We start from the raw sequence: 25,189 nt of genomic DNA on the forward strand, positions 1-25,189 counted from the left end.
GTCTTCTAGGTGGAGCATTGTCTGAGACAAACATAGTGGAACTCTACCTCTCCCTGCTGACTCTGATCTATAATTTTAGCAGTGTGTGTGTGTGTGTGTGTGTGTGTGTGTGTGTGTGTGTGTGTGTGTGTGTGTGTGTGTGTGTGTGTGTGTGTGTGTGTGTGTGTGTGTGTGTGGTGTTGACCCTTCTCGGTGCCTCTAGAAGTGCAGTGGAGATCAGTGTTGGATGTGGGCCATTATCAGGCTGTTACAATAAATACTCCAGAGAGAGATAAAGAGAGAGGTGGGGGGAGAGAGAGAGAGAAAGAGGGGCGAGGAATGTGGGCACATTTGACAGGAAACAGAGGTGTTGTGTTTCCAGTGGGGCCCATGCCCTGTGTTACTGTACCACACACACACACAGGTCTACACTCTCACATGTTGCTGCAGGAATGTTTAGACTGGGCTGACATGCGTGTGTCAGATCATGAAAGGGAGTTGGACGATAAGGAGGGGGGAGGGAGGGAGGGAGACAGCTTTAACAGCTATGGTGTTATTGTTGTCATGCTCACACCTCTCCTCCTTAGTTTGATCAGAGCAGTACGCTGCTCGTATTCTGAACTTGACTGGAATGAGACATGGGGGTGAGTACACACCTGCACACAGATACACACAGACATGCAGACATGCATGTGCACACACACACACACACCCACACACACACACACACACACACACACACACACACACACACACACACACAGCCCTGAAGTTCACCCACCTATGGTGTCTGCTCTTTGGATGAGGGTACACACAGACACACTAATACAATACAACGATTATAGAAGCATTTTACCTCCCCTGTCCCTCTCGAATGGTCTCTGTCCCAGCTGGTTACCTGAAGCAATAGATGATCCTCTTTAGGGCCCAGCCCTGCTCTGCAATCTCCTTTTATTACATACTGTGTTATGATGTCCAGTCAGGCTTAACTAGTGCTGACTGGGTCAGATGTGGGATAGAATCAATATCAAAGTAGCCATGTTGTATCGGTTGGCCTCTGCTCTCCCAGAGCACGACTCACACAGACCTCCCCGCTGTATTTGATTGGCATCGGATATTCAAACAGACTGATAGGCTACTGGTGGAATCATCGTTGTCCTATTACCTTGGTCTAATCTACGCAGATCGTCTGTGACAAACGTTTTTAGCCTCTCTCCGAATGAAATCATATTTTTATCAGCAGCAACAAACTGGTAGAGTCATCGGTAACACTTTATTTTACCGATGTTGAAAGCTGCAAGCCTACTTTCCTGGTAGTCTATTTATGATATTTCCAGGTAGTCTATTTATGATATTATCTAAGAAAATTCTGATTACTCTGGATACTTTCTGGTACTTACAGTAGGCCTGTGTTAGACTGCTGCGTCTTCCATCCTATCTAGTTGGTGTGGAGCAGCAACAGTTACAACAGTTAGTAGATCAGGTGTCATTGGTTGTCTACTCTTAAAAACAAGGTTTGCAAAAGGGTTCTTCAGAACCTTTTTTGGTTCTAGATAGCACCTTTTTTTCTAAGAGTGTAGCCTAAGCCTACAATGGAGGTGACAGAGAGGACTGGATCCAGTGTGATATTGACAAAATATACAACAGACAGATGAGGAAAATGGTAATACTGGTTAGGGGAAAACACATAACTTCATTAAACATAACGAATTTGGCCAATAGCAATAGATTAAATCGACTCATTAGCCCTCAAAGGCAAACACGCCTCAAACACGGGGCAAAACGCCCAGAAACGAACGCATCTGAGTATAAACTGCAGTACTCAGTACTACATGTTACCTCAAGAACAGATCTTACAGAATGATGAGAGCGGCATCCTAAAAGGACCTTCCCTTGGCCTCACCTGGCATTAACCATTCCCGTTTAAACAGGTACATTTCCCCCCACGAGGCACAGTAGTAGGTCAAAATTGTATGAAGATGTTTCTATGCAGTTGATTTCAAAGGGTACACAACAGCACACTGAGTGATTATTCATGCATTATCAAGACAGAGGGATTGACAACCTTTATTTCATACACTTTTCTGTCCGTATCTGGCAACTGTTTTAACCTCATCTCAGAATGAACTAGTACTTTTAATCGGCATTCACACTTATTGAGTCGGCCATCTTTTTTGATAGGATGCTATTAATCATATCATGCAATGCCTTGTGAAAGTCGGATTTTATGTTACAGTAAAATTAATAATCAATTTTGGATAATTGCAACAACAACTAATCCATTGAGCTGTGACAAAGTGGGTTGGGGACAGGGGACTACAGTTTGAGACTACGAGGAGTGGTTTGATATGGTAATATGACCATGAATGCATCCAAAATGGCACCCTATCTCCTATTTATTGCAGTACTTTTGACCAGACCCCATGTAGAATAGGGTGCCATTTGGGACACAAACCATCTCTCCCCATGGGGTGGAACAGTGAGTGGGAAATACAGTATATAATGTTGCAGCTTTGCAGGAGATAAAACCTAGCTACTGCCTATTAGCATGTCCATAAAATATTCAGAGTAAGAGCATAGGCCTCGGAGCTTCCTTTCCCTGCACAATACACACACACACACACACACACACACACACACACACACACAGCATTAACTCTGAAAGTTGGATAATGAAAATCAGCTTGTTGACTCTCCTCCGTGTCACATTCTATTGGAGTCCAGCATGAACGAGGCAACCCTCCCCAGACTACCACCTGTGTATCGCTGTGTGTTTTCAAAATCAACCGTGATTTCACTCTCTGCTTTATTTGAAATAGACCTCTCTCTCGCTCCCTCCCTCTCTCTCTCTTATTTTCCCTCTCTCTACCCCTCGCTCTTTCTTTCTCTCTCTCTCACTCTCTCTCTCTCTCTCTCTCTCTCTCTCTCTCTCTCTCTCTCTCTCTCTCTCTCTCTCTCTCTCTCTTCTCTCCCTCTCTCCCTCTCTCTGTTTCCTCTCTCCAGTTTAGTAGTTAAGTAAGCTGCTGCTCTACCAGGTCTAACACAGTAAGCTGCTGCTCTACCAGGTCTAACAAAGTAAGCTGCTGCTCTACCAGGTCTAACACAGTAAGCTGCTGCTCTACCAGGTCTAACACAGTAATCTGCTGCTCTACCAGGTCTAACACATTAAGCTGCAGGTCTACCAGGTCTAACACAGTAAGCTGCTGCTCTACCAGGTCTAACAAAGTAAGCTGCCGCTCTACCAGTTATAACACAGTAAGCTGCAGGTCTACCAGGTCTAACACAGTAAGCTGCTGCTCTACCAGGTCTAACACAGTAAGCTGCTGCTCTACCAGGTCTAACACAGTAATCTGCTGCTCTACCAGGTCTAACACATTAAGCTGCAGGTCTACCAGGTCTAACACAGTAAGCTGCTGTTCTACCAGGTCTGAACACAGTAAGCTGCTGCTCTACCAGGTTTAACACAGTAAGCTGCAGGTCTACCAGGTCTACACAGTAAACTGCTGCTCTACCAGGTCTAACACAGTAAGCTGCTGCTCTACCAGGTCTGAACACAGTAAGCTGCTGTTCTACCAGGTCTAACACATTAAGCTGCAGCTCTAGTCAGTGCAGTAGACGTGAACTTACTAAACACAGCAAAAAAAGAAACGTCCCATTTTCAGGACCTTGTCTTTCAAAGATAATTCGTAAAAATCTAAATAACTTCATAGATCTTCATTGTGAAGGGTTTAAACACAGTTTCCCATGCTTGTTCAATGAACCATAAACAATTAATGAACATGCACCTGTGGAACGGTCGTTAAGACACTAACAGCTTACAGACGGTAAGCAATTATTAAGGTCACAGTTATGAAAACGTAGGACACTAAAGAGTCCTTTCTACTGACTGAAAAACACCAAAAGAAAGATGCCCAGGGTCCCTGCTCATCTGCGTGAACGCGCCTTAGGCATGCTGCAAGGAGGCATGAGGACTGCAGATATGGCAAGGGCAACAAATTGCAATGTCCGTACTGTGCCTAAGACAGCGCTACAGGAAGACAGGACGGACAGCTGATCGGCCTCGCAGTGGCAGACCACGTGTAACAACACCTGCACAGGAGCGGTACATCCGAACATCACTCCTGCGGGACAGGTCCGCAATAGGCTGAGAGAGGCTGGGCTGATGGCTGTCTGTGTAACTTGTTCAGTTTATGTCTCTGTTGTTGAATCTTATGTTCATACAAATATTTACACATGTTAAGGTTGCTGAAAATAAACGCAGTTGACAGTGAGAGAACTACTACAGTTTACTACTACACTGTATGTCTACAGGATTTACTCTGTCTTATTTGGGGCGGCAGGTAGCCTAGGGGTTAGAGCGTTGGGCCTGTAACCGAAAGGTTGCAAGATTGAATCCCCGAGCTGACAAAGTGAAAAAAAAATGTTGTTTTGCCTCTGAACAAGGCAGTTAACCCACTGTTCCGAGGCCGTCATTGTAAATTTGAATTTGTTCTTAACTGACTTGCCTAGTTAAATAAAGGTTAAATAAAAAAATAAAAAATGTACAGGCTGTGCTATGATGCTATGACACAATGTAAAGGTGTGTGTGTGATCGTACGTACACGTGTGGGTTGCTCTCTATTTTGAGTGTAAGTCATCTGGTGAGTAGATGAGGGCATGAGTTAAGACCAGAGCTATTGTGATATGATGTTATCGATCTAGTCACTGCTTTGATAATGGTCATAACTTCTATGGTCTATTTTTGTTGTTATTAGTGGTATTCACCATCCTGAATTCATATTAGGCCTTCTCAAGGAGGCCAACCTGTTATAGGGTTGCAATGACAACAAGATGGCTGGTTTAATCTCATGTCAGGGTTCTGCTGCTGGATTTGGGTCAACTTGATGATGAGAACATGACTGATTGACTGACATCATGTTATCAAGTCAACTTCAATCCAAAACTGAACCTTGATGGTCTGATTTACTGTTCTGACTGACTGCATTTCCCTGTTTATTTCAGGGTTTCATCGAAATGAGGAGATGAAGGCCATAGACGTTCTGCCCATCCTTAAAGAAAAGGTTGCCTTCATATCAGGTGAGGAACACAATGTCTCTGATCCATGGTGTTTATCATTCTATATGGTCTGTAGAATGTCATGGGAACACACTCACACACACACACACACACACACACACACACACACACACACACACACACACACACACACACACACACACACACACACACACACACACACACACACACACAAACGACCTCACATGATTCACTGCAGCTCTACATTTACTACAGAGCACTGGGAATAGGCAGCACATTATGGTGGGAACACAAAACAGGGAAGCATCAGGCAGGCAAGGCTTCCTCTGCAGGGAGATGTAGCTTCAGCTAAGCTGTGAGTGGAGCTGTCTGTGTGAACCGTGCCATGACCCTGACTTGCTGTGACTTACTGCTGACATGACTTAGTCTTGCCACTAACTAAAAGCTATAAAGTATGCTGTAAACAGCTATAAATATGATGAGGGATTTCACCTCAAAGTACTCCTATTATTGTAAAATAGTCATGCATTCTTTAGTTGCCAGTATTACGCTAAGAGTCCATTATACTGTAAAAGGTGAGGACAACTAGCAGGATTTGTAAATCCCTGTTTCTTGGTTGTCCGTTGTGTGTTTCTCATGGTCCTGGTTCCTGTGTCCCCCAGGTGGCCAAGATAGACGTGGGGGTCCCGTCCTTACCTTCCCAGCCAGGAGTAACCATGACAGAATACGAACAGAGGACCTCCGCAGACTCATAGCCTACCTCGCTGGTATCCCCAGGTACTGTTTCTTATACATAAATAACTGAACACACTGTTGAACCCAGCCCGGCCTCCTTTCCCTTCACTACACACACACACACACACACACACACACACACACACACACACACACACACACACACACAGACACACACATAGACACACACATAGACATACACACACAGTATTAACTCTGAAAGTTGGATAATGAAAACCAGCTTGTTGACTCTCCTCTGTGTCACATTCTATTGGAGTCCAGCATGAACGAGGAAACCCTCCCCAGACTACCACCTGTGTATCGCTGTGTGTTTTCAAATTCAATTCCTCCCCAACCGTGATTTCTCTCTCTGCTTTATTTGAAATAGACTCTTCCCTTTAAGCAGCCACCTCCCTGTGCAGCATTAGAGAGAGTATTATACTCCAGCCCTCAGCCTGGTGCAGTACCGTTACCACTGACTGTTGATATAGTTTACTCAGTATACTGTGTGTGTGTCTGTGTGTGTCTGTATGCATTTGCGTGTGTCTGTCTGTATGCGTGTGTGTGTGGGTGCGCATGTGCTTGTTTATAGTGTAGTGCAGTGCAGTCCAGGGCTGTATGTAGGTTAGACTCCCCCTGGGCCTCTCTCTGTAGGGGCTGATGACGCCAGGCAGGCAGAGCAGAGCAGAGGAGAGCACAGCGGAGTGGGTCACTTACTAATAACTAACTGCAGATAGATATTCTCAGGCCATCTCCTTTTCGCTCTCTCTCTCTGTGCTGTTTAGCTGCAGGCAAGCTTCTCCTCTTCTCTGTCTGTTTTCAGTGTTATTGGATACTAGCCTAGAGGCTGTCTAGTGGATAGGAAAACAGTGTAGGGGATCTGGTGCGGGCGGCATCCAGAGGGAAGGGGCGTCGGTCTGGACTACGACGTGGATGGCGTGGGCGGTTGGCTAGCGGAGTTGCTAGTGGAGCGTTACCTCGGCGAGACTGTCTGTGCTGTCCACTCAGCGGGAGGGCGGTTTTACACTCTCTCTTTTATACACACAAACAAACTCTCGCTCTCACTTTATATCTCTCTCACTTTGTATTTGCCTCTCTTTCCGGTTCACTAGTTCTCTCCCACTGTTTTCTTATTGTTTCTCCCGGGGAGACGGCTGGACTGGTCTTTTCCGAGAGTGAAGTCATAGTGATTTAGTTCAGAGCACAGGGCCTCCGGCGCTGTGAGACACTCACTTTAAGCCTTAAACACTGGGGATATCCTTTTATGGTACTTTTGCAACGGGACACTTTTGGTAAGCGGAATCATTGAACATCTCAACGTTTTTTTCTTCTGAGGCATCTGGTGAAAGAGATTTTCACCACCCATTTCATTTTCATTTGAATATTAACAAAAAAATGTTGTCATGGAAGCAAACCAAATATTTGACTGGTAATTTGTGAATTTCATGGCTGCTTGTGGTTGTTGTCTTGGTTTGTCTCAGTGAGGAGGTGAGCAGACATGGCTTCACGGTCATCGTTGACATGCGAGGCTCTAAGTGGGACAGCATCAAACCTCTGCTGAAGATCCTGCAAGAGTCCTTCCCTTCCTGCATCCACGTCGCCCTCATCATCAAACCAGACAACTTCTGGCAGAAACAGAGGACCAATTTCGGGAGTTCCAAGTTTGAATTTGAGGTAAGTCCACCCTGGATTGTCTCTTGTGATGACATTCATACAGAATCATTTGAGCGAGCGAGCTACCTAGCGCGAGGTTGCCTTATGGGTTCTGAGACTGCTACTATAGTATTATGACTCAACCGCTTTGAATCGATCCACAGATGTGCCTGAGGAGATTTGATATCTTAATCATCTTTAGGCTATACTGAGAATATGTTTGTAGTCTCTGGAGTTGTAATGCATGAGGAAATTAGTTTGCAATGTGAATGTTTTTATTCGTTTTTCTTCAAATGAATTGTTTACCTTCAAATTGAATGTTCCAAGGTATCGTTATGAGCCCTAGGAAGTGTTGTGTGGAATTGGAAAGTGATATTAAAGCTGTGACAGAGAGAGTCCCGTGTGGGTAGGAAGCTGGAGCTGTTAAATTTAGTTCTGACCTATTTAGAGTGGAACATGGATATATGGGCCTCAGAGAGAGCAGAGTCTCAGTAAAGAGGGCAGTCTGATTAGGGACATTCAGATTGGCGTTAATTCGAGCCCACAGCTAAAGAATACACAACATACACATGAATGGGCTTTAAAGAGCTGTGGATACTGCATGTGTTGACGTTATCTCATAGGGATTTTATGTGTTATGACTGGTAACATGGCTGCAGCTATAATTCCTGGAATGTTTTTGCCCACCTTTTCAAGTGAACATTGGGCGTAATAGATCTGTTGTTGACCACTCCTCATAATCCATGTTTAATTATGTTGGTTATGGAATTTTGATAACACAATCTATTCAGTTGGTTTAGTAACATTATAGTCATTAATAATGATATCTGCATCAGGGTGTAATTTCATTGGGGCCTCTCCCATAGAATATGAATGATGTGTCATGAGTGTCATAAAATGACATTCTACTTCTCGGATCTCCTTCCATACCTTCCTCACAGACTGCTGTTTATATTAGTGTCTGAACCCTCCCTCTTCCTCACAGACTGCTGTTTATATTAGTGTCTGAACCCTCCCTCTTCCTCACAGACTGCTGTTTATATTAGTGTCTGAACCCTCCCTCTTCCTCATAGACTGCTGTTTATATTAGTGTCTGAACCCTCCCTCTTCCTCACAGACTGCTGTTTATATTAGTGTCTGAACCCTCCCTCTTCCTCACAGACTGCTGTTTATATTAGTGTCTGAACCCTCCCTCTTCCTCATAGACTGCTGTTTATATTAGTGTCTGAAACCTCCCTCTTCCTCACAGACTGCTGTTTATATTAGTGTCTGAACTAGAGGTCGACCGATTATGATTTTTAAACTCCGATGCCGATAATGATTATTAGAGGACCAAAAAAAGTCAATACCGATGAATCGGCCGATTTTTTTTATTTATTTGTAATAATGACAATTACAACAAAACTGAATGAACACTTATTTTAACTTAATATAATACATCAATAAAATCCATTTAGCCTCAAATAAATAATGAAACATGTTCAATTTGGTTTAAATAATGGAAAAACAAAGTATTGGAGAAGAAAGTAAAAGTGCAATTTGTGCCATGTAAGAAAGCTAACGTTTAAGTTCCTTGCTCAGAACATGAGACCATATGAAAGCTGGTGGTTCCTTTTAACATGAGTCTTCAATATTCCCAGTTAAGAAGTTTTAGATTGTAGTTATTATAGGAATTATAGGACTATTTCTCTCTATACCATTTGTATTTCATTAACCTTTGACTATTGGATGTTCTTATAGGCACTATAGTATTGCCCGTGTAACAGCATAGCTTCCGTCCCTTTCCTTGCCCCTCCCTGGGCTCGAACCAGGAACACAACGACAACAGCCACCCTCGAAGCAGCGTTACTCATCGCACCACGAAAGCCGTGGCCCTTGCAGAGCAAGGGGAACAACCACTTCAAGCCTCAGAGCGAGTGACGTTTGAAACGCTATTAGCGCGCACCCTGCTAACTAGCTAGCCATTTCACATCGGTTACACCAGCCTATTCCTCGGGAGTTGAGAGGCTTGAAGTCATAAACAGCTTCTGGCAAACACACGAAAGTGCTGTTTGAATGAATGCTTACGAGCCTGCTGGTGCCAACCATCGCTCAGTCTGACTGCTCTATCAAATCATAGACTTAGTTATAAAATGATAACACACAGAAATACGAGCCTTAGGTCATTAATATGGTCGAATCCGGAAACTATCATCTCGAAAACAATATGTTTATTCTTTCAGTGAAGTACGGAGCCGTTCCATATTTTATCTAACGGATGGCATCCCTAAATCTAAATATTGCTGTTACATTGCACAACCTTCAATGTTATGTCATAATTACATAAAATTCTGGCAAATTAGACAGCCCAAACTGTTGTATATACCCTGACTGTGTGCAATGAACGCAAGAGAAGTGACACAATTTCACCTGGTTAATATTTCCTGCTAACCTGGATTTCTATTAGCTAAATATGCAGGTTTAAAAATATATACTTCTGTGTATTGATTTTAAGAAAGTCAATGATGTTTATGGTTAGGTACACATTGGAGCAACGATATGCACCGCATCGATTATATGCAACGCAGGACACGCTAGATAAACTAGTAATATCATCAACCATGTGTAGTTAACTAGTGATTATGATTGATTGATTGATTGTTTTTTATAAGATAAGTTTAATGCTAGCTAGCAACTTACCTTGGCTTACTGCATTCGCGGTGCAGGCAGTCTCCTCGTGGAGTGCAATGAGAGGCAGGTGGTTAGAGCGTTGGACTAGTTAACTGTAAGGTTGCAAGATTGAATCCCCGAGCTGACAAGGTAAAAATCTGTCGTTCTGCCCCTGAACGAGGCAGTTAACCTACCGTTCCTAGGCTGTCATTGAAAATAAGAATGTGTTCTTAACTGACTTGCCTCGTTTAATAAAGATTCAGTTATGCAGTAAAAAAGAATATAAAAAAATCGGCCAAATCGGTGTCCAAAAATAACGATTTCCGATTGTTAAGAAAACTTGAAATCGGCCATTCCAATTAATCGGCCGACCTCTAGTCTGAACCCCCCCCTCTTCCTCACAGACTGCTGTTTATATTAGTGTCTGAACCCTCCCTCTTCCTCACAGACTGCTGTTTATATTAGTGTCTGAACCCTCCCTCTTCCTCACAGATTGCTGTTTATATTAGTGTCTGAACCCTCCCCCTCCCTCTTCCTGCAGACGGTCATGGTGTCTCTCGAGGGTCTGACAAAGGTGGTGGACCCCTCCCAGCTGACGTCAGACTTCGAGGGCAGCCTGGAGTACGAGCACGACGAGTGGATCGAGGTGCGCGTGGCCTTCGAGGACTTCGCCGGCGATGCCGCCCGGGCTTTGGCGCGGCTGGAGGAGCTGCAGGAGACCCTGGCGCAGCGTGACCTTCCGCGCGACCTGGAGTGTGCACGGCGCCTCATGGAGGAACATGCCTCGCTCAAGAAGAGGGCCACCAAGGCCTCGGTGGAGGAGTTGGACACACAGGGACGCAGGCTGCTCCAGAGGCTTCAGCAGGGTAGTGTCACCCCTGGAGGCTACACTAACCACGGCGGCGGGGGAACGGATGCTAACGATGGGCTCACAGGCCACCCAGATGCCCACAACCTGGTGCCAAAAGTGAGTGCCCTGCTGGACAAGTTGCATGGCACACGCCAGCACCTGCAGCAGCTGTGGCACATGCGCAAGCTGAAACTGGACCAGTGCTTCCAGCTGCGGCTGTTTGAGCAGGATGCAGAGAAGGTATGTTATGAACTAATTACACTCTACTTTCACTTTTGTGTTAATAGGACAAGGCTTGTTTCTATTCAAAGGACTCACATTTTGGTCCATATCTCTCATCCTAGCATAACTAGAAAGAAAGCATCCCAAGCTCACCAGTGAAGTCTGGATTTGCACTGAGAATATTACTTCATAGCAAACAGAATGGGATAGGTATCTGCAGGAGTAATGATGCTTGTTTGCAGTATACTGTAATGGCCCATAGCCTGTCAGTGTGCATAGACCCAGCTACAGTTATATTGATGTCATGCAGCTATCAGCCAGATGGTGATGTGACGCCTCCCTGCTGTGGAAACAAACATGTTTGTCAGTTAGTCAGAGCAAAGCATTAATTACATCTTCCCACCACCACCTCCTCTTCCTCCTCCTCTTCCCACACCACCACCTCCTCCTCTTCCTCTTCCTCCCCAGGCATGTTATTATTGTCCCCGGTTATTAAAGCATGTCTCAGAGGTCAAGTTGAAATGGTAGCTGTCACGCTGAGGTTTCTTGTCATGCTAGCTGTCTGGCGTTCCCAGTGGCAACATCACGAGTCTAGGCAGTATGACAACATGACACTAGGGTCAGGCTGACACACAGTTCAATACAGTGGACTGGAGTCATTCCATCTGCCTTCCTGAGTGTCTAAACATCCATGTCATCAGCCTTTACCCCAGCCCCCCCCCCCCCCCTCTCTCTCTCTCTCTCTCTAACCCATCCAGAGCTGTAAGATACAGTACCTGCTAATAGAGACCTTCTTCTGTGTGCTTGTGCCTGCCTGTGTGCGTGTTTGTGTGCCCATGGCTGTGTGTGTGTCGCGCCGCCCACAGATGTTTGACTGGATCATGCACAACAAGGGCCTGTTCCTGACCAGCTACACAGAGATAGGAGGGAACCACCAGCATGCCGGGGAGCTGCAGACCCAGCACAACCACTTTGCCATGAACTGTATGGTAAGAATACACTCTTCTACTTTACTGATGACCATAAACATTTACAATGACCATAAACTACTGTACCCCTCAGCTTTGTGTTAAAATACATTGAAGCTTATTGATAGTCTTCTATACCTTATTTATAGTAATCTATAGCTTATTTATAGTCACCCCCCTTTAAATGGGCCACATAATGATGGGTTAAACTAAACAGTCCTCCCAGTAGCTACCACATGCAGTGTGAGGTTGAGACAACCATCCATCTCCTGCATGTGTGTGTTCGTGTGTGTCTGTCTGTATGTGTGCGTGTATGTGTGTGCTGCCCGCCCTGAACCTCCCTGGCTGCCTGCAGGGTTAAACAGCCCTAGCTGTGTTCTGTAGGGGAAGATGATGAATCACTTGGTCTCCCTGCCCTCTCTCCCTCCACTCGTCCTTGCCCTCTCCTGTTTCTTGCCCTGGCTGTCAGTAGTCAGTACAGGACCCTAGCTCCGGCCCCCATCTACTCTCTGCTGCTCATGGGACCTAAAGGGGAAAATGAGGGCATGAATTGAAGCCCTAGCTTCTTGTTGTGCTGTATTTTTGGATCAGGATCATCAACTAGATTCAGCCGCAGGCCGATTTTTCTCTTGAGCGGGTGGTCATGGGGCCGGAACATGCAGTAATTACAAATCATTTCTACAAATTGACCACAAGAAGCCCAAACAGATATCATTTTTGACTAAAACATAATAATTTCAAATCTTACTTACATTTGTATATGATCAAATCACTCTATTATACATGGAAATACTTTGGAACAGATTTCCTAAATTAAAATCCCTTGGAACTGTTTTTGCAGTTTTTTATGTCTAACAATGAATTCAGCCTGCAGGCCGCCAGTTGGGGAACCTAGCTCTAGATTGTATGGTGGTATAATACTGTAAAGTACATTTACACTAAGTTGCAGTGCTCTTTCTGTATGACATTGTTTCCTTGGACGTCTTCATCTATTCCAAGGGTTCCCAAACCCCCCCGTCCTGCATTGGGGAACATCCCGCGCCTACCACCTATGGGAGCCAGCTGAGGCATGGGAGCCTATCGAACCAGCTGAGGCATGGGAGCCTATCGAACCAGCTGAGGCATGGCAGCCTGTCGATCCCGCTGAGGCATGGCAGCCTATCAATCCCGCTGAGGCATGGCAGCCTATCGATCCCATTGAGGCACGGCATCCTATCGATTCCGCTGTGGCATGGGAACCTATCGATCCCGCTGGGGCATGGGAACCTATCGAGCCAGCTGATGCATGGGAACCTATCAAGCCAGCTCAGGCATGGCAGCTTGTCGAGCCAGCTGAGGCATGGGAGCCTATCGAGCCAGCTGAGGCATGGCAGCCTGTCGAACCAGCTGAGGCATGGGAGCCTATCAAACCAGCTGATGCATGACAGCCTGTCGAACCAGCTGAGGCATGGCAGCCTGTCAAACCAGTTGAGGCATGGCAGCCTGTCGATCCCGCTGAGGCATGGCAGCCTATCGATCCCACTGAGGCATGGCAGCCTATCAATCTCGCTGAGGCATGGGAACCTATCTAGCCAGCTGAGGCATGGGAACCTATCTAGCCAGCTGAGGCATGACAGCCTATCGAACCAGCTGAGGCATGACAGCCTGTCAAGCCAGCTGAGGCATGGCAGCCTGTCGATCCCGCTGAGGCATGGCAGCCTATCGATCCCACTGAGGCATGGGAGCCTATCGATCTCGCTGAGGCATGGGAGCCTATCGAGCCAGCTGAGGCATGGCAGCCTATCGAACCAGCTGAGGCACGGGAGCATGTCGAGCCAGCTGAGGCGTGGGAGCCTGTCGAGCCAGCTGAGGCACGGCAGCCTGTCAAGCCAGCTGAGGCATGGCAGCCTATCAAACCAGCTGAGGCATGGCAGCCTGTCAAGCCAGCTGAGGCATGGCAGCCTGTCAAGCCAGCTGTGGCGTGGCAGCCTGTCGAACCAGCTGAGGCATGGCAGCCATTCAAGCCAGCTGTGGCGTGGCAGCCTATCGAGCCAGCTGAGGCATGGCAGCCTATCGAGCCAGCTGAGGCGTGGCAGCCTGTCGAGCCAGCTGAGGCATGGCAGCCTATCGAGCCAGCTGAGGCATGGCAGCCTATCGAGCCAGCTGAGGCGTGGCAGCCTGTCGAGCCAGCTGAGGCATGGCAGCCTGTCGAGCCAGCTGAGGCATGGCAGCCTGTCAAGCCAGCTGAGGCATGGCAGCCTGTCAAGCCAGCTGAGGCATGGCAGCCTGTCGAGCCAGCTGAGGCATGGGAGTCTATCGAGCCAGCTGAGGCATGGCAGCCTGTCGAGCCAGCTGAGGCATGGCAGCCTATCGAACCAGCTGAGGCATGGCAGCCATTCAAGCCAGCTGTGGCATGGCAGCTTATCGAGCCAGCTGAGGCATGGCAGCCTGTCGAGCCAGCTGAGGCATGGCAGCCTATCGAGCCAGCTGAGGCATGGCAGCCTATCGAGCCAGCTTAGGCATGGCAGCCTATCGAACCAGCTGAGGGATGGCAGCCTATCCAGCCAGCTGAGGGATGGGAGCCTATCGAATCAAGGAGGTGATGGAGTCCAGGTGAGTGTCATAATGCGCGTAACGATTGTGACAGACGTGCGCCATAACGAGCAGCCTGGTGACCTAGAGGCCGGAGAGGGAGCACATTTTATAGCAATTCTATACATTTTGCCATGACTATTGTGTATTAATGTGATATTTGAGTGACAAAAAATTACAACAATATAAAGGGCCTAAAAAAACGGAATTTAAAAACGTAGACATGGGCTAGTTGATCTGGACATTTCTGACAAGTTATAAATAGCTCCAAGGTCTGCAATGACTGACAAGACAAGAAGAACTGATGATGCACTACCCAATTTCCAAATGGCACCTTGTGCATTGTTCTATTACAACTTTCAAGAGTAAGTTCAAATCCGGACTGAGTTCCTTAAAAAATAATTGCATTTCTTTTTTCTGCTGACTCCTCTCCCAACAGTTTGGGAACCACTTGTGCTGAGCCAGCCTAGCTTGTTTTGAGAAGCGGACAGACAGACAGGCCCCATTGAGGCAGGGGGATCACCCAGACCTAGACCCAGCCCTGGTCACAGTCACACAGGCATTATTGTGCATGACTTAGCCATCACTGTGTAGTGTCAACAACAGGCAGGGGGATTCTGAAACAGAGGGACTGACGCCTCCTTTTCCCCAGGATGCCATGCTTCCTGTTGACTAGAAAGACTGTGTGACTGCCAGGATCAAATTTGGGAGGTAGAGCTAGTTGCTGATGATCATACTGTGAGGGTAAAATGTGTGTGTGCGTATGTTTGAAAGGGCAGATTATCACAATGAAAGCATCATGGACAGCAGCAGTATTAATCACAATGTGTTAATGCGTTCACTGTTGTGATAAATATGCTTTTTGCCACCTTGAGTAAATATCCTAATATCCCCAATTCCCCAGCTAGACCAGAGATCAGCCATTTAGGCTGAGGCTGATGATCTGCTATGATTATGTCATTTGTAGTATGCGAATGAAAAGTATGGACATGTGATGGTAGTCTGCCCCCTATGGGGGTGTTGTAACATTAAACTCTATGGTTCCACTTTGGGGAGAAACGACCCAGATATTCAAAACCAGTTCAATAGAAAAGCAGATGGCATTCCGATAGCGACAGAATGGAAGCCTGTTTGAAACACATAATAGAAATGGTAATGCTAGAATGGGCATGTGATGTCATTGTGGCCTAGTCTACTAGTGTCTCCTCTCTGTGTGAATATTAAAACAAGGTAAATATGAAATAAAAATAGCCTTTCTGTTGTGTTCCTCATTTTGGAGAAGCCAGTCAGTAACCCCAGGAGCTTCCTGTTCAAGACGTTCTCTTCCCTCACCCTCTCAGAGTCTCTGGGCCTAGGTCTGTGTCCCAAATGGCACCCTATTCCCTACATACAGTGCACTACATTTGACTTGAGCCATATGGGCCCTGGTCAAAAGTAGTGCACTATATAGGGAACAGGGTGCCATTTGGGACTTAGCCTTGGGTTATTGGCGTATGCCAAGCCCTCCATTACTGTGTCAGTCTCATTGATTAGTTCTTCCTGTTCCATCCTGATCCTATCTCCTATCTGTAATGTTGCCTGTTTGTTTACACCGAAAACACAATGGAAACACTATCATTATCATGTTCACATGTCACCACTATACACCCGGTGTCGGACCAGTCCCTGTGGCGTAGACAAATAACTCTTGATTGCATTTGTTTTGATTTCCCCAAGTCTGGGATGTTGAGATGGAAAGCGGCCACACTTCATATCTTTGCCATGCAAAAATGGGCTTTGTGACAGCAGTATAAGTGCCAGTATTTTCCTCTGTATAGTGGACCCTCCCTGCTCAGTATGTGTGATGCTTGAGAGACAGAGGAAGGTTCTGTGGTATGCTGCTGTGTGGGTAAGCTTTGGTGGTGTATGTAATGTGATCACTCAATGGATACTGTGCAGAGGCCTGGCCCAGTGTTTACTTTCCCTTTAACCCGGGTCCTCCAGGAGTTTTACATTAGGCCTGCCCTCTGTCTAGCTCCCCTGGCTAAGATACCATGCTGTCTGTCATTTTACATTAGGCCAGCCCTCTGTCTAGCTCCCCTGGCTAAGATACCATGCTGTCTGTCGTTTTACATTAGGCCTGCCCTCTGTCTAGCTCCCCTGGCTAAGATACCATGCTGTCTGTCATTTTACATTAGGCCAGCCCTCTGTCTAGCTCCCCTGGCTAAGATACCATGCTGTCTGTCGTTTTACATTAGGCCTGCCCTCTGTCTAGCTCCCCTGGCTAAGATACCATGCTGTCTGTCGTTTTACATTAGGCCTGCCCTCTGTCTAGCTCCCCTGGCTAAGATACCATGCTGTCTGTCGTTTTACATTAGGCCTGCCCTCTGTCTAGCTCCCCTGGCTAAGATACCATGCTGTCTGTCGTTTTACATTAGGCCTGCCCTCTGCCTAGCTCCCCTGGCTAAGATACCATGCTGTCTGTCGTTTTACATTAGGCCTGCCCTCTGCCTAGCTCCCCTGGCTAAGATACCATGCTGTCTGTCGTTTTACATTAGGCCTGCCCTCTGCCTAGCTCCCCTGGCTAAGATACCATGCTGTCTGTCGTTTTACATTAGGCCTGCCCTCTGTCTAGCTCCCCTGGCTAAGATACCATGCTGTCTGTCGTTTTACATTGCCCTCTGTCTAGCTCCCCTGCCTGCTGTCTGTCGTTTTACATTAGGCCTGCCCTCTGTCTAGCTCCCCTGGCTAAGATACCACGCTGTCTGTCGTTTTACATTAGGCCTGTCCTCTGTCTAGCTTCCCTGGCTAAGATACCATGCTGTCTGTCGTTTTACATTAGGCCTGCCCTCTGCCTAGCTCCCCTGGCTAAGATACCATGCTGTCTGTCGTTTTACATTAGGCCTGCCCTCTGTCTAGCTCCCCTGGCTAAGATACCATGCTGTCTGTCGTTTTACATTAGGCCTGCCCTCTGCCTAGCTCCCCTGGCTAAGATACCATGCTGTCTGTCGTTTTACATTAGGCCTGCCCTCTGCCTAGCTCCCCTGGCTAAGATACCATGCTGTCTGTCGTTTTACATTAGGCCTGCCCTCTGCCTAGCTCCCCTGGCTAAGATACCATGCTGTCTGTCGTTTTACATTAGGCCTGCCCTTTGCCTAGCTCCCCCTGGCTAAGATACCATGCTGTCTGTCGTTTTACATTAGGCCTGCCCTCTGCCTAGCTCCCTTGGCTAAGATACCATGCTGTCTGTCGTTTTACATTAGGCCTGCCCTCTGTCTAGCTCCCCTGGCTAAGATACCATGCTGTCTGTCGTTTTACATTAGGCCTGCCCTCTGCCTAGCTCCCCTGGCTAAGATACCATGCTGTCTGTCGTTTTACATTAGGCCTGCCCTCTGCCTAGCTCCCCTGGCTAAGATACCATGCTGTCTGTCGTTTTACATTAGGCCTGCCCTCTGCCTAGCTCCCCTGGCTAAGATACCATGCTGTCTGTCGTTTTACATTAGGCCTGCCCTCTGTCTAGCTCCCCTGGCTAAGATACCATGCTGTCTGTCGTTTTACATTAGGCCTGCCCTCTGTCTAGCTCCCCTGGCTAAGATACCATGCTGTCTGTCGTTTTACATTAGGCCTGCCCTCTGTCTAGCTCCCCTGGCTAAGATACCATGCTGTCTGTCGTTTTACATTAGGCCTGTCCTCTGTCTAGCTTCCCTGGCTAAGATACCATGCTGTCTGTCGTTTTACATTATGCCTGCCCTCTGCCTAGCTCCCCCTGGCTAAGATACCATGCTGTCTGTCGTTTTACATTAGGCCTGCCCTCTGTCTATCTCCCCTGGCTAAGATACCATGCTGTCTGTCGTTTTACATTAGGCCTGCCCTCTGTCTAGCTTCCCTGGCTAAGATACCATGCTGTCTGTTGTTTTACATTAGGCCTGCCCTCTGCCTAGCTCCCCTAGCTAAGATACCATGCTGTCTGTCGTTTTACATTAGGCCTGCCCTCTGCCTAGCTCCCCTGGCTAAGATACCATGCTGTCTGTCGTTTTACATTAGGCCTGCCCTCTGCCTAGCTCCCCTGGCTAAGATACCATGCTGTCTGTCGTTTTACATTAGGCCTGCCCTCTGCCTAGCTCCCCCTGGCTAAGATACCATGCTGTCCGTCGTTTTACATTAGGCCTGCCCTCTGTCTAGCTCCCCTGGCTAAGATACCATGCTGTCTGTCGTTTTACATTAGGCCTGCCCTCTGTCTAGCTTCCCTGGCTAAGATACCATGCTGTCTGTTGTTTTACATTAGGCCTGCCCTCTGCCTAGCTCCCCTGGCTAAGATACCATGCTGTCTGTCGTTTTACATTAGGCCTGCCCTCTGCCTAGCTCCCCTGGCTAAGATACCATGCTGTCTGTCGTTTTACATTAGGCCTGCCCTCTGCCTAGCTCCCCTGGCTAAGATACCATGCTGTCTGTCGTTTTACATTAGGCCTGCCCTTTGCCTAGCTCCCCCTGGCTAAGATACCATGCTGTCTGTCGTTTTACATTAGGCCTGCCCTCAACCTAGCTCACCTGGCTAAGATACCATGCTGTCTGTCGTTTTACATTAGGCCTGCCCTCTGTCTAGCTCCCCTGGCTAAGATACCATGCTGTCTGTCGTTTTACATTAGGCCTGTCCTCTGTCTAGCTTCCCTGGCTAAGATACCATGCTGTCTGTCGTTTTACATTAGGCCAGCCGTCTGCCTAGCTCCCCCTGGCTAAGATACCATGCTGTCTGTCGTTTTACATTAGGCCAGCCGTCTGCCTAGCTCCCCCTGGCTAAGATACCATGCTGTCTGTCGTTTTACATTAGGCCTGCCCTCTGTCTAGCTTCCCTGGCTAAGATACCATGCTGTCTGTCGTTTTACATCCAGGAATGAAGACGTAGTGAAGAGAGGATGTTATTTAACCTCTCATTTGAATGCTTCACAGATGTCGTCGGAGTCAGAGGCGTTTGTCGTTTTTCAGGAGGGCAGATGTCTTTATCTAGCCCAGCCCTGTGTGTGTCCGTTCTGCCCGTCCGTATGTCTGTCTGTTTGTCCGCTTGTGGTGTTCACAGCTCGCATCAGTTTAAAAAGTGTTTGCAGACAGACAGAGATGTTGAACATTGGTCCATTGATGTTCCCTTGGATTAGTATAATGAGGATTCAGCGCACCTCTGTTTCAGAGCACACTGCGGTGTTGTGTGATTCATTAAAGCCTCTCATTTAGATAAAAACCAGGCTACAAAAACCTGTAATTGTTTCAGCCAGGGGTAATTGAATGCTAACAGTCCTGCATGTAAAACTGAATAATTAATTTGTGTTTGCTGATCTATGTCTATCTTGTCACAACAGCTTCATGGACCAAAATGAAAGAGACATGGTGTTGTTTTGGTTTTAGTGTGCGAGTAGTAGGATGACACTGACAGCGTCAGGGAGGGTATCGATACCTAACCTTAATTACCCAGCATGCCGTAGATCTCTACAGCAGGCAGCGAGAGCTCATCAACTGTGTGTGTGTGTGTGTGTCTACAGCTGGCAGCGAGAGCTCGTCTCCCATAAACACCTCATTAAACCGTTGGGATAACGTTGTAGCTCTGACCACATGAAAGAGGAAGCCTACTAAAAGGGCTTCTCAAACAGGGGAAGCTTGGCCTTTGTTGAGCTGTACTAGAGCCATTTTGACTGGAAAGTAATGACCACTGTTTTAGTACAAGCCTGTGTGTGACTGTACCATACACTCAATCCCACTATTCACTTTTCTTTGGATTAAAAGCTGTACTACCACAATAAAACCCATCCAAAGTGTTATGTTTTGAGCAGCAGGCAGGCAGTGAGGGGTGTGGCCTTAAACCCTGTGATTATCACTGTGATATGGGTGATAAAGGAGAGGGAGAAAGTCATGACCCGTGACTGAACCTCCTTTCTGTCTGGGTGGATCTCCTGCTATGCACTCCCTTATCCTCACCTCCCCTTCTCTCTCCCCACCCAGCCACACACAGTGTTGTGGGTGTCCGTCGGGGCTGGCTGGAGCTGGCTGAGTGGAAGCATGTGGACATGTGGTCAGACTAGAGGGACTTCCTCCTCTCCCACGGGTGTAGCCCCTCCACTCCGCTCGGCTTGCTACGCTTCACAGGATAACTAAGATCAGCTGCCCGCTACACGCTCACCGTCACTTCCTTTAGCTTTTGATTGGCTGTGTTTGTTGGTTCAGCAGTTGGGTGACCATTTTGAAATGTTGTAACATGTAATTTACCATGAATCTCAAGTGTTTTTTTACTTCACTGAAAATGCTACAACAACAAAAATATTTTGACTTCACTGATATTCTCAGTTCTGTACACATTTCTGGCTTTACCATTCTATTTATTTTCTCGACAGGATGCAGATTTGTTTGGTTTCACAATACAGGCACTTAGCACTATGATAGTAGTCCCCTTATTGTCTGTTTCCAGTTGACAGTTTACCTCCCCTCTGTTCACTGTAACGTAAGAGAGTAGAGGCCAAGGCTAGCTGGTGTTTTCGTTTGGACTGGAGGGGTTCTGTTCTCTTCTCAGTGAGTAATAGTCTCTCTGGGTGTTTGATTTGGACTGGGTTGTGTGTGTGTGTGTACAGTAGGTTGTGTTGTGTGTGTCCTGTGTTAACTTCTCACCAGCCTCCCAAGCCCTTACTATGGACGTAGGCACTCCTGTGGCTGGGTCTGTAGCCATGGCCCACCCTGTGTTGATCTCTGTCTTTCTAACCCTCCCTCACTGTCTGTCTCCCTCCCTCACTGTCTGTCTCCCTCCCTCACTGTCTGTCTGTCTCCCTTTCTGTCTGTTTGTCTCCCTCCCTTTCTGTCTGTCTGTCTCCCTCTCTGTCTGTTTGTCTCCCTCCCTTTCTGTCTGTCTGTCTCCCTCTCTGTCTGTTTGTCTCCCTCCCTTTCTGTTTGTCTCCCTCCCTCCCTCACTGTCTGTCTGTCTCCCTCTCTGTCTGTTTGTCTCCCTCCTTTTCTGTCTGTCTGTCTCCTTCTCTCTCTGTCTCTGTCTGTTTTTATGTTTGTCCGTCTACCGCCCCTCTCTGTCTCCGTCCCTCCTCCCTTCCTGCCTGTCTGTGACTCGCTCCCTGTTGTCCTCCCTCTCTGTCTGTCACCCTGTCTGTCTGTCTGTCTCACTCCCTCTCCTTCTCGCTCTATCTTTGTCTTTCTCCCTCCCTCCCCCTGCCTCCCTCTGTCTATGTAAATATTGGTAACACTTTACACTTTACTCCCCTCTCCTTACAGAATGTCTATCATGTCCCCTCCCTCTCCTTACAGAATGTCTATCATGTCCCCTCCCTCTCCTTACAGAATGTCTATCATGTCCCCTCCCTCTCACATAATGTCTATCATGTCCCCTCCCTCTCCTTACAGAATGTCTATCATGTCCCCTCCCTCTCCTTACAGAATGTCTATCATGTCCCCTCCCTCTCCTTACAGAATGTCTATCATGTCCCCTCCCTCTCACATAATGTCTATCATGTCCCCTCCCTCTCCTTACAGAATGTCTATCATGTCCCCTCCCTCTCCTTACAGAATGTCTATCATGTCCCCTCCCTCTCCTTACAGAATGTCTATCATGTCCCCTCCCTCTCCTTACAGAATGTCTATCATGTCCCCTCCCTCTTCTTACAGAATGTCTATCATGTCCCCTCCCTCTCCTTACAGAATGTCTATCATGTCCCCTCCCTCTCCTTACAGAATGTCTATCATGTCCCCTCCCTCTCCTTACAGAATGTTTATCATGTCCCCTCCCTCTTCTTACAGAATGTCTATCATGTCCCCTCCCTCTCCTTACAGAATGTCTATCATGTCCCCTCCCTCTCACATAATGTCTATCATGTCCCCTCCCTCTCCTTACAGAATGTCTATCATGTCCCCTCCCTCTCCTTACAGAATGTCTATCATGTCCCCTCCCTCTCCTTACAGAATGTCTATCATGTCCCCTCCCTCTCCTTACAGAATGTCTATCATGTCCCCTCCCTCTCCTTACAGAATGTCTATCATGTCCCCTCCCTCTCCTTACAGAATATCAATCATGTCCCCTCCCTCTCCTTACAGAATGTTTATCATGTCCCCTCCCTCTCCTTACAGAATGTCTATCATGTCCCCTCCCTCTCCTTACAGAATGTCTATCATGTCCCCTCCCTCTCCTGACAGAAGGTCTATCATGTCCCCTCCCTCTCCTTACAGAATGTCTATCATGTCCCCTCCCTCTCCTTACAGAATTTCTATCATGTCCCCTCCCTCTCCTTACAGAATATCAATCATGTCCCCTCCCTCTCCTTACAGAATGTTTATCATGTCCCCTCCCTCTCCTTACAGAATGTCTATCATGTCCCCTCCCTCTCCTTACAGAATGTTTATCATGTCCCCTCCCTCTCCTTACAGAATGTCTATCATGTCCCCTCCCTCTCCTTACAGAATGTCTATCATGTCCCCTCCCTCTCCTTACAGAATGTCTATCATGTCCCCTCCCTCTCCTTACAGAATGTCTATCATGTCCCCTCCCTCTCACATAATGTCTATCATGTCCCCTCCCTCTCCTTACAGAATGTCTATCATGTCCCCTCCCTCTCCTTACAGAATATCAATCATGTCCCCTCCCTCTCCTTACAGAATGTTTATCATGTCCCCTCCCTCTCCTTACAGAATGTTTATCATGTCCCCTCCCTCTCCTTACAGAATGTCTATCATGTCCCCTCCCTCTCCTTACAGAATGTCTATCATGTCCCCTCCCTCTCCTTACAGAATGTCTATCATGTCCCCTCCCTCTCCTTACAGAATGTCTATCATGTCCCCTCCCTCTCCTTACAGAATGTCTATCATGTCCCCTCCCTCTCCTTACAGAATGTTTATCATGTCCCCTCCCTCTCCTTACAGAATGTTTATCATGTCCCCTCCCTCTCCTTACAGAATGTCTATCATGTCCCCTCCCTCTCCTTACAGAATGTCTATCATGTGTCCTCCCTCTCCTTACAGAATGTTTATCATGTGTCCTCCCTCTCCTTATAGAATGTTTATCATGTCCCCTTACTCTCCTTACAGAATGTCTATCATGTGTCCTCCCTCTCCTTACAGAATGTCTATCATGTCCCCTCCCTCTCCTTATAGAATGTTTATGTAACTATTAACCTCGTCATGTCTTCTCCCCTCTTACAGAATATCTAATATTTCTCCTCCACTCTCCTTCCAGAATGTCTATGTAAATATCAACCGCATCATGTCTGTGGGGAACCGGCTGTTGGAGTCTGGGCACTACGCATCGCAGCAGATCCAGCAGATCTCAGGTCAGTTAGAGCAGGAGTGGAAGGCTTTCGCTGCTGCCTTGGACGAACGCTCCACCCTACTGGAGATGTCTGCTGCCTTCCACCTGAAGGTGGACCAGGTGAGGAGGAAGCACACACACACACACACACACACACACACACACACACACACACACACACACACACACACACACACACACACACACACACACACCAACACTCGCACACACACATTGTGATTTTCCAGATTGAACAGGAAAGGGCCAAAACACTCTGAGCCTCTACTACCTGTTCCAGCGGTGTGCTCCTACAGAGACCCACACTCTTGTTATTTTCCTCTCTCTTTTCCTCTCTCTGCCTCGATTTGCTCCCCCTCCTTTCATTCGTCTTTCATCACTTAAGCTTTTTCTTCCCGTCTGTCTTCCTTTCTCCTCCTCCCTCTCTGCATTCTTCTCTCTTCACCTCTATTGTAGTGCATGAGGTCAGGTTGAATGTCCAGAGTAGCAGGGTGGGCAGTACTGTTATAGACTACATGTTTGTGTACCCTACTGTCCGCAAGGATTTGAAGCTACTCCATAGATTGAATCTTCCCCTGCTTTGGAAGAGGCTGTATTGTAAGCCCATTTTCTATATGGACTTAGTTGCTGTCATGTGTTTTCCAACAAACGGATTCATGTGGAGGTGTCGTATCTGATGTTTGGTTGTGTGCGGTTGGCATGTGAAGCTAAGTTTGAGTTATGTGCGCGTGTGTGTCTGTGTTTCTTTACCATGGTTCTAGACCTCTCTGTCAGTCTGGGGACGAACGGGGGGATGGTTGAGGAGAAACACAAAGAGAGAGAGAGCGAGAGAGAGAGAGACGCACACACTGACATTTTTTTATGACATGATGCCTATGTCTTTTATCTCCGCTCTCTTCATCCCTTCATTTCTAGAATAATCACTTGTTTTGTATCATTATTCTCCTGAAGTGCCTCTACTTTCTGTTCTACTTTCCTCTCCTCCTCTCCCTGGCCAGCTCCCACAGGAACAGATGAAAATAGTTCCTATCTCTTAATGGCATTGTAATACGCTGCTGGGATGATGCAGAGCTAATAATAATGTTAGCTAGGGCTGCCTGCAAGGCAATGTGTTGCTTTCGTCCCCTACCATGAATGTGTAATTGACTGATATATAAAACAGACAGACAGACAGACAGACAGGGAGGGAGGGAGGGAGGGAGGTAGACAGGGAGGGATTGAGGGAGGCAGACAGAGACAGAGAGGGAG

General features: G+C 47.2%; 1 protein-coding gene across 5 annotated transcripts in view; it reads left to right on the top strand.

Moving 5' to 3' along the window:
• Positions 1–25,189, top strand: part of LOC139424372 (triple functional domain protein-like) — a 143,003-nt gene that overhangs the window by 53,610 nt on the left and 64,204 nt on the right. For 3 of the 5 annotated variants that reach the window (XM_071176162.1, XM_071176128.1, XM_071176138.1), the window contains 6 exons: positions 4,981–5,055; positions 5,679–5,793; positions 7,233–7,425; positions 10,595–11,143; positions 11,992–12,114; positions 23,852–24,043. In XM_071176162.1, the coding sequence (XP_071032263.1) occupies positions 4,981–5,055; positions 5,679–5,793; positions 7,233–7,425; positions 10,595–11,143; positions 11,992–12,114; positions 23,852–24,043 (1,247 nt within the window). Of the gene's footprint in view, positions 1–4,980; positions 5,056–5,678; positions 5,794–6,755; positions 7,044–7,232; positions 7,426–10,594; positions 11,144–11,991; positions 12,115–21,111; positions 21,196–23,851; positions 24,044–25,189 lie in introns of those variants that run through there. The other 2 variants (XM_071176147.1, XM_071176153.1) reach the window with 2 other exon arrangements.

Source organism: Oncorhynchus clarkii, chromosome 2 (genome assembly GCF_045791955.1).
Source record: "Oncorhynchus clarkii lewisi isolate Uvic-CL-2024 chromosome 2, UVic_Ocla_1.0, whole genome shotgun sequence".
Lineage (NCBI taxonomy): Eukaryota > Metazoa > Chordata > Actinopteri > Salmoniformes > Salmonidae > Oncorhynchus > Oncorhynchus clarkii.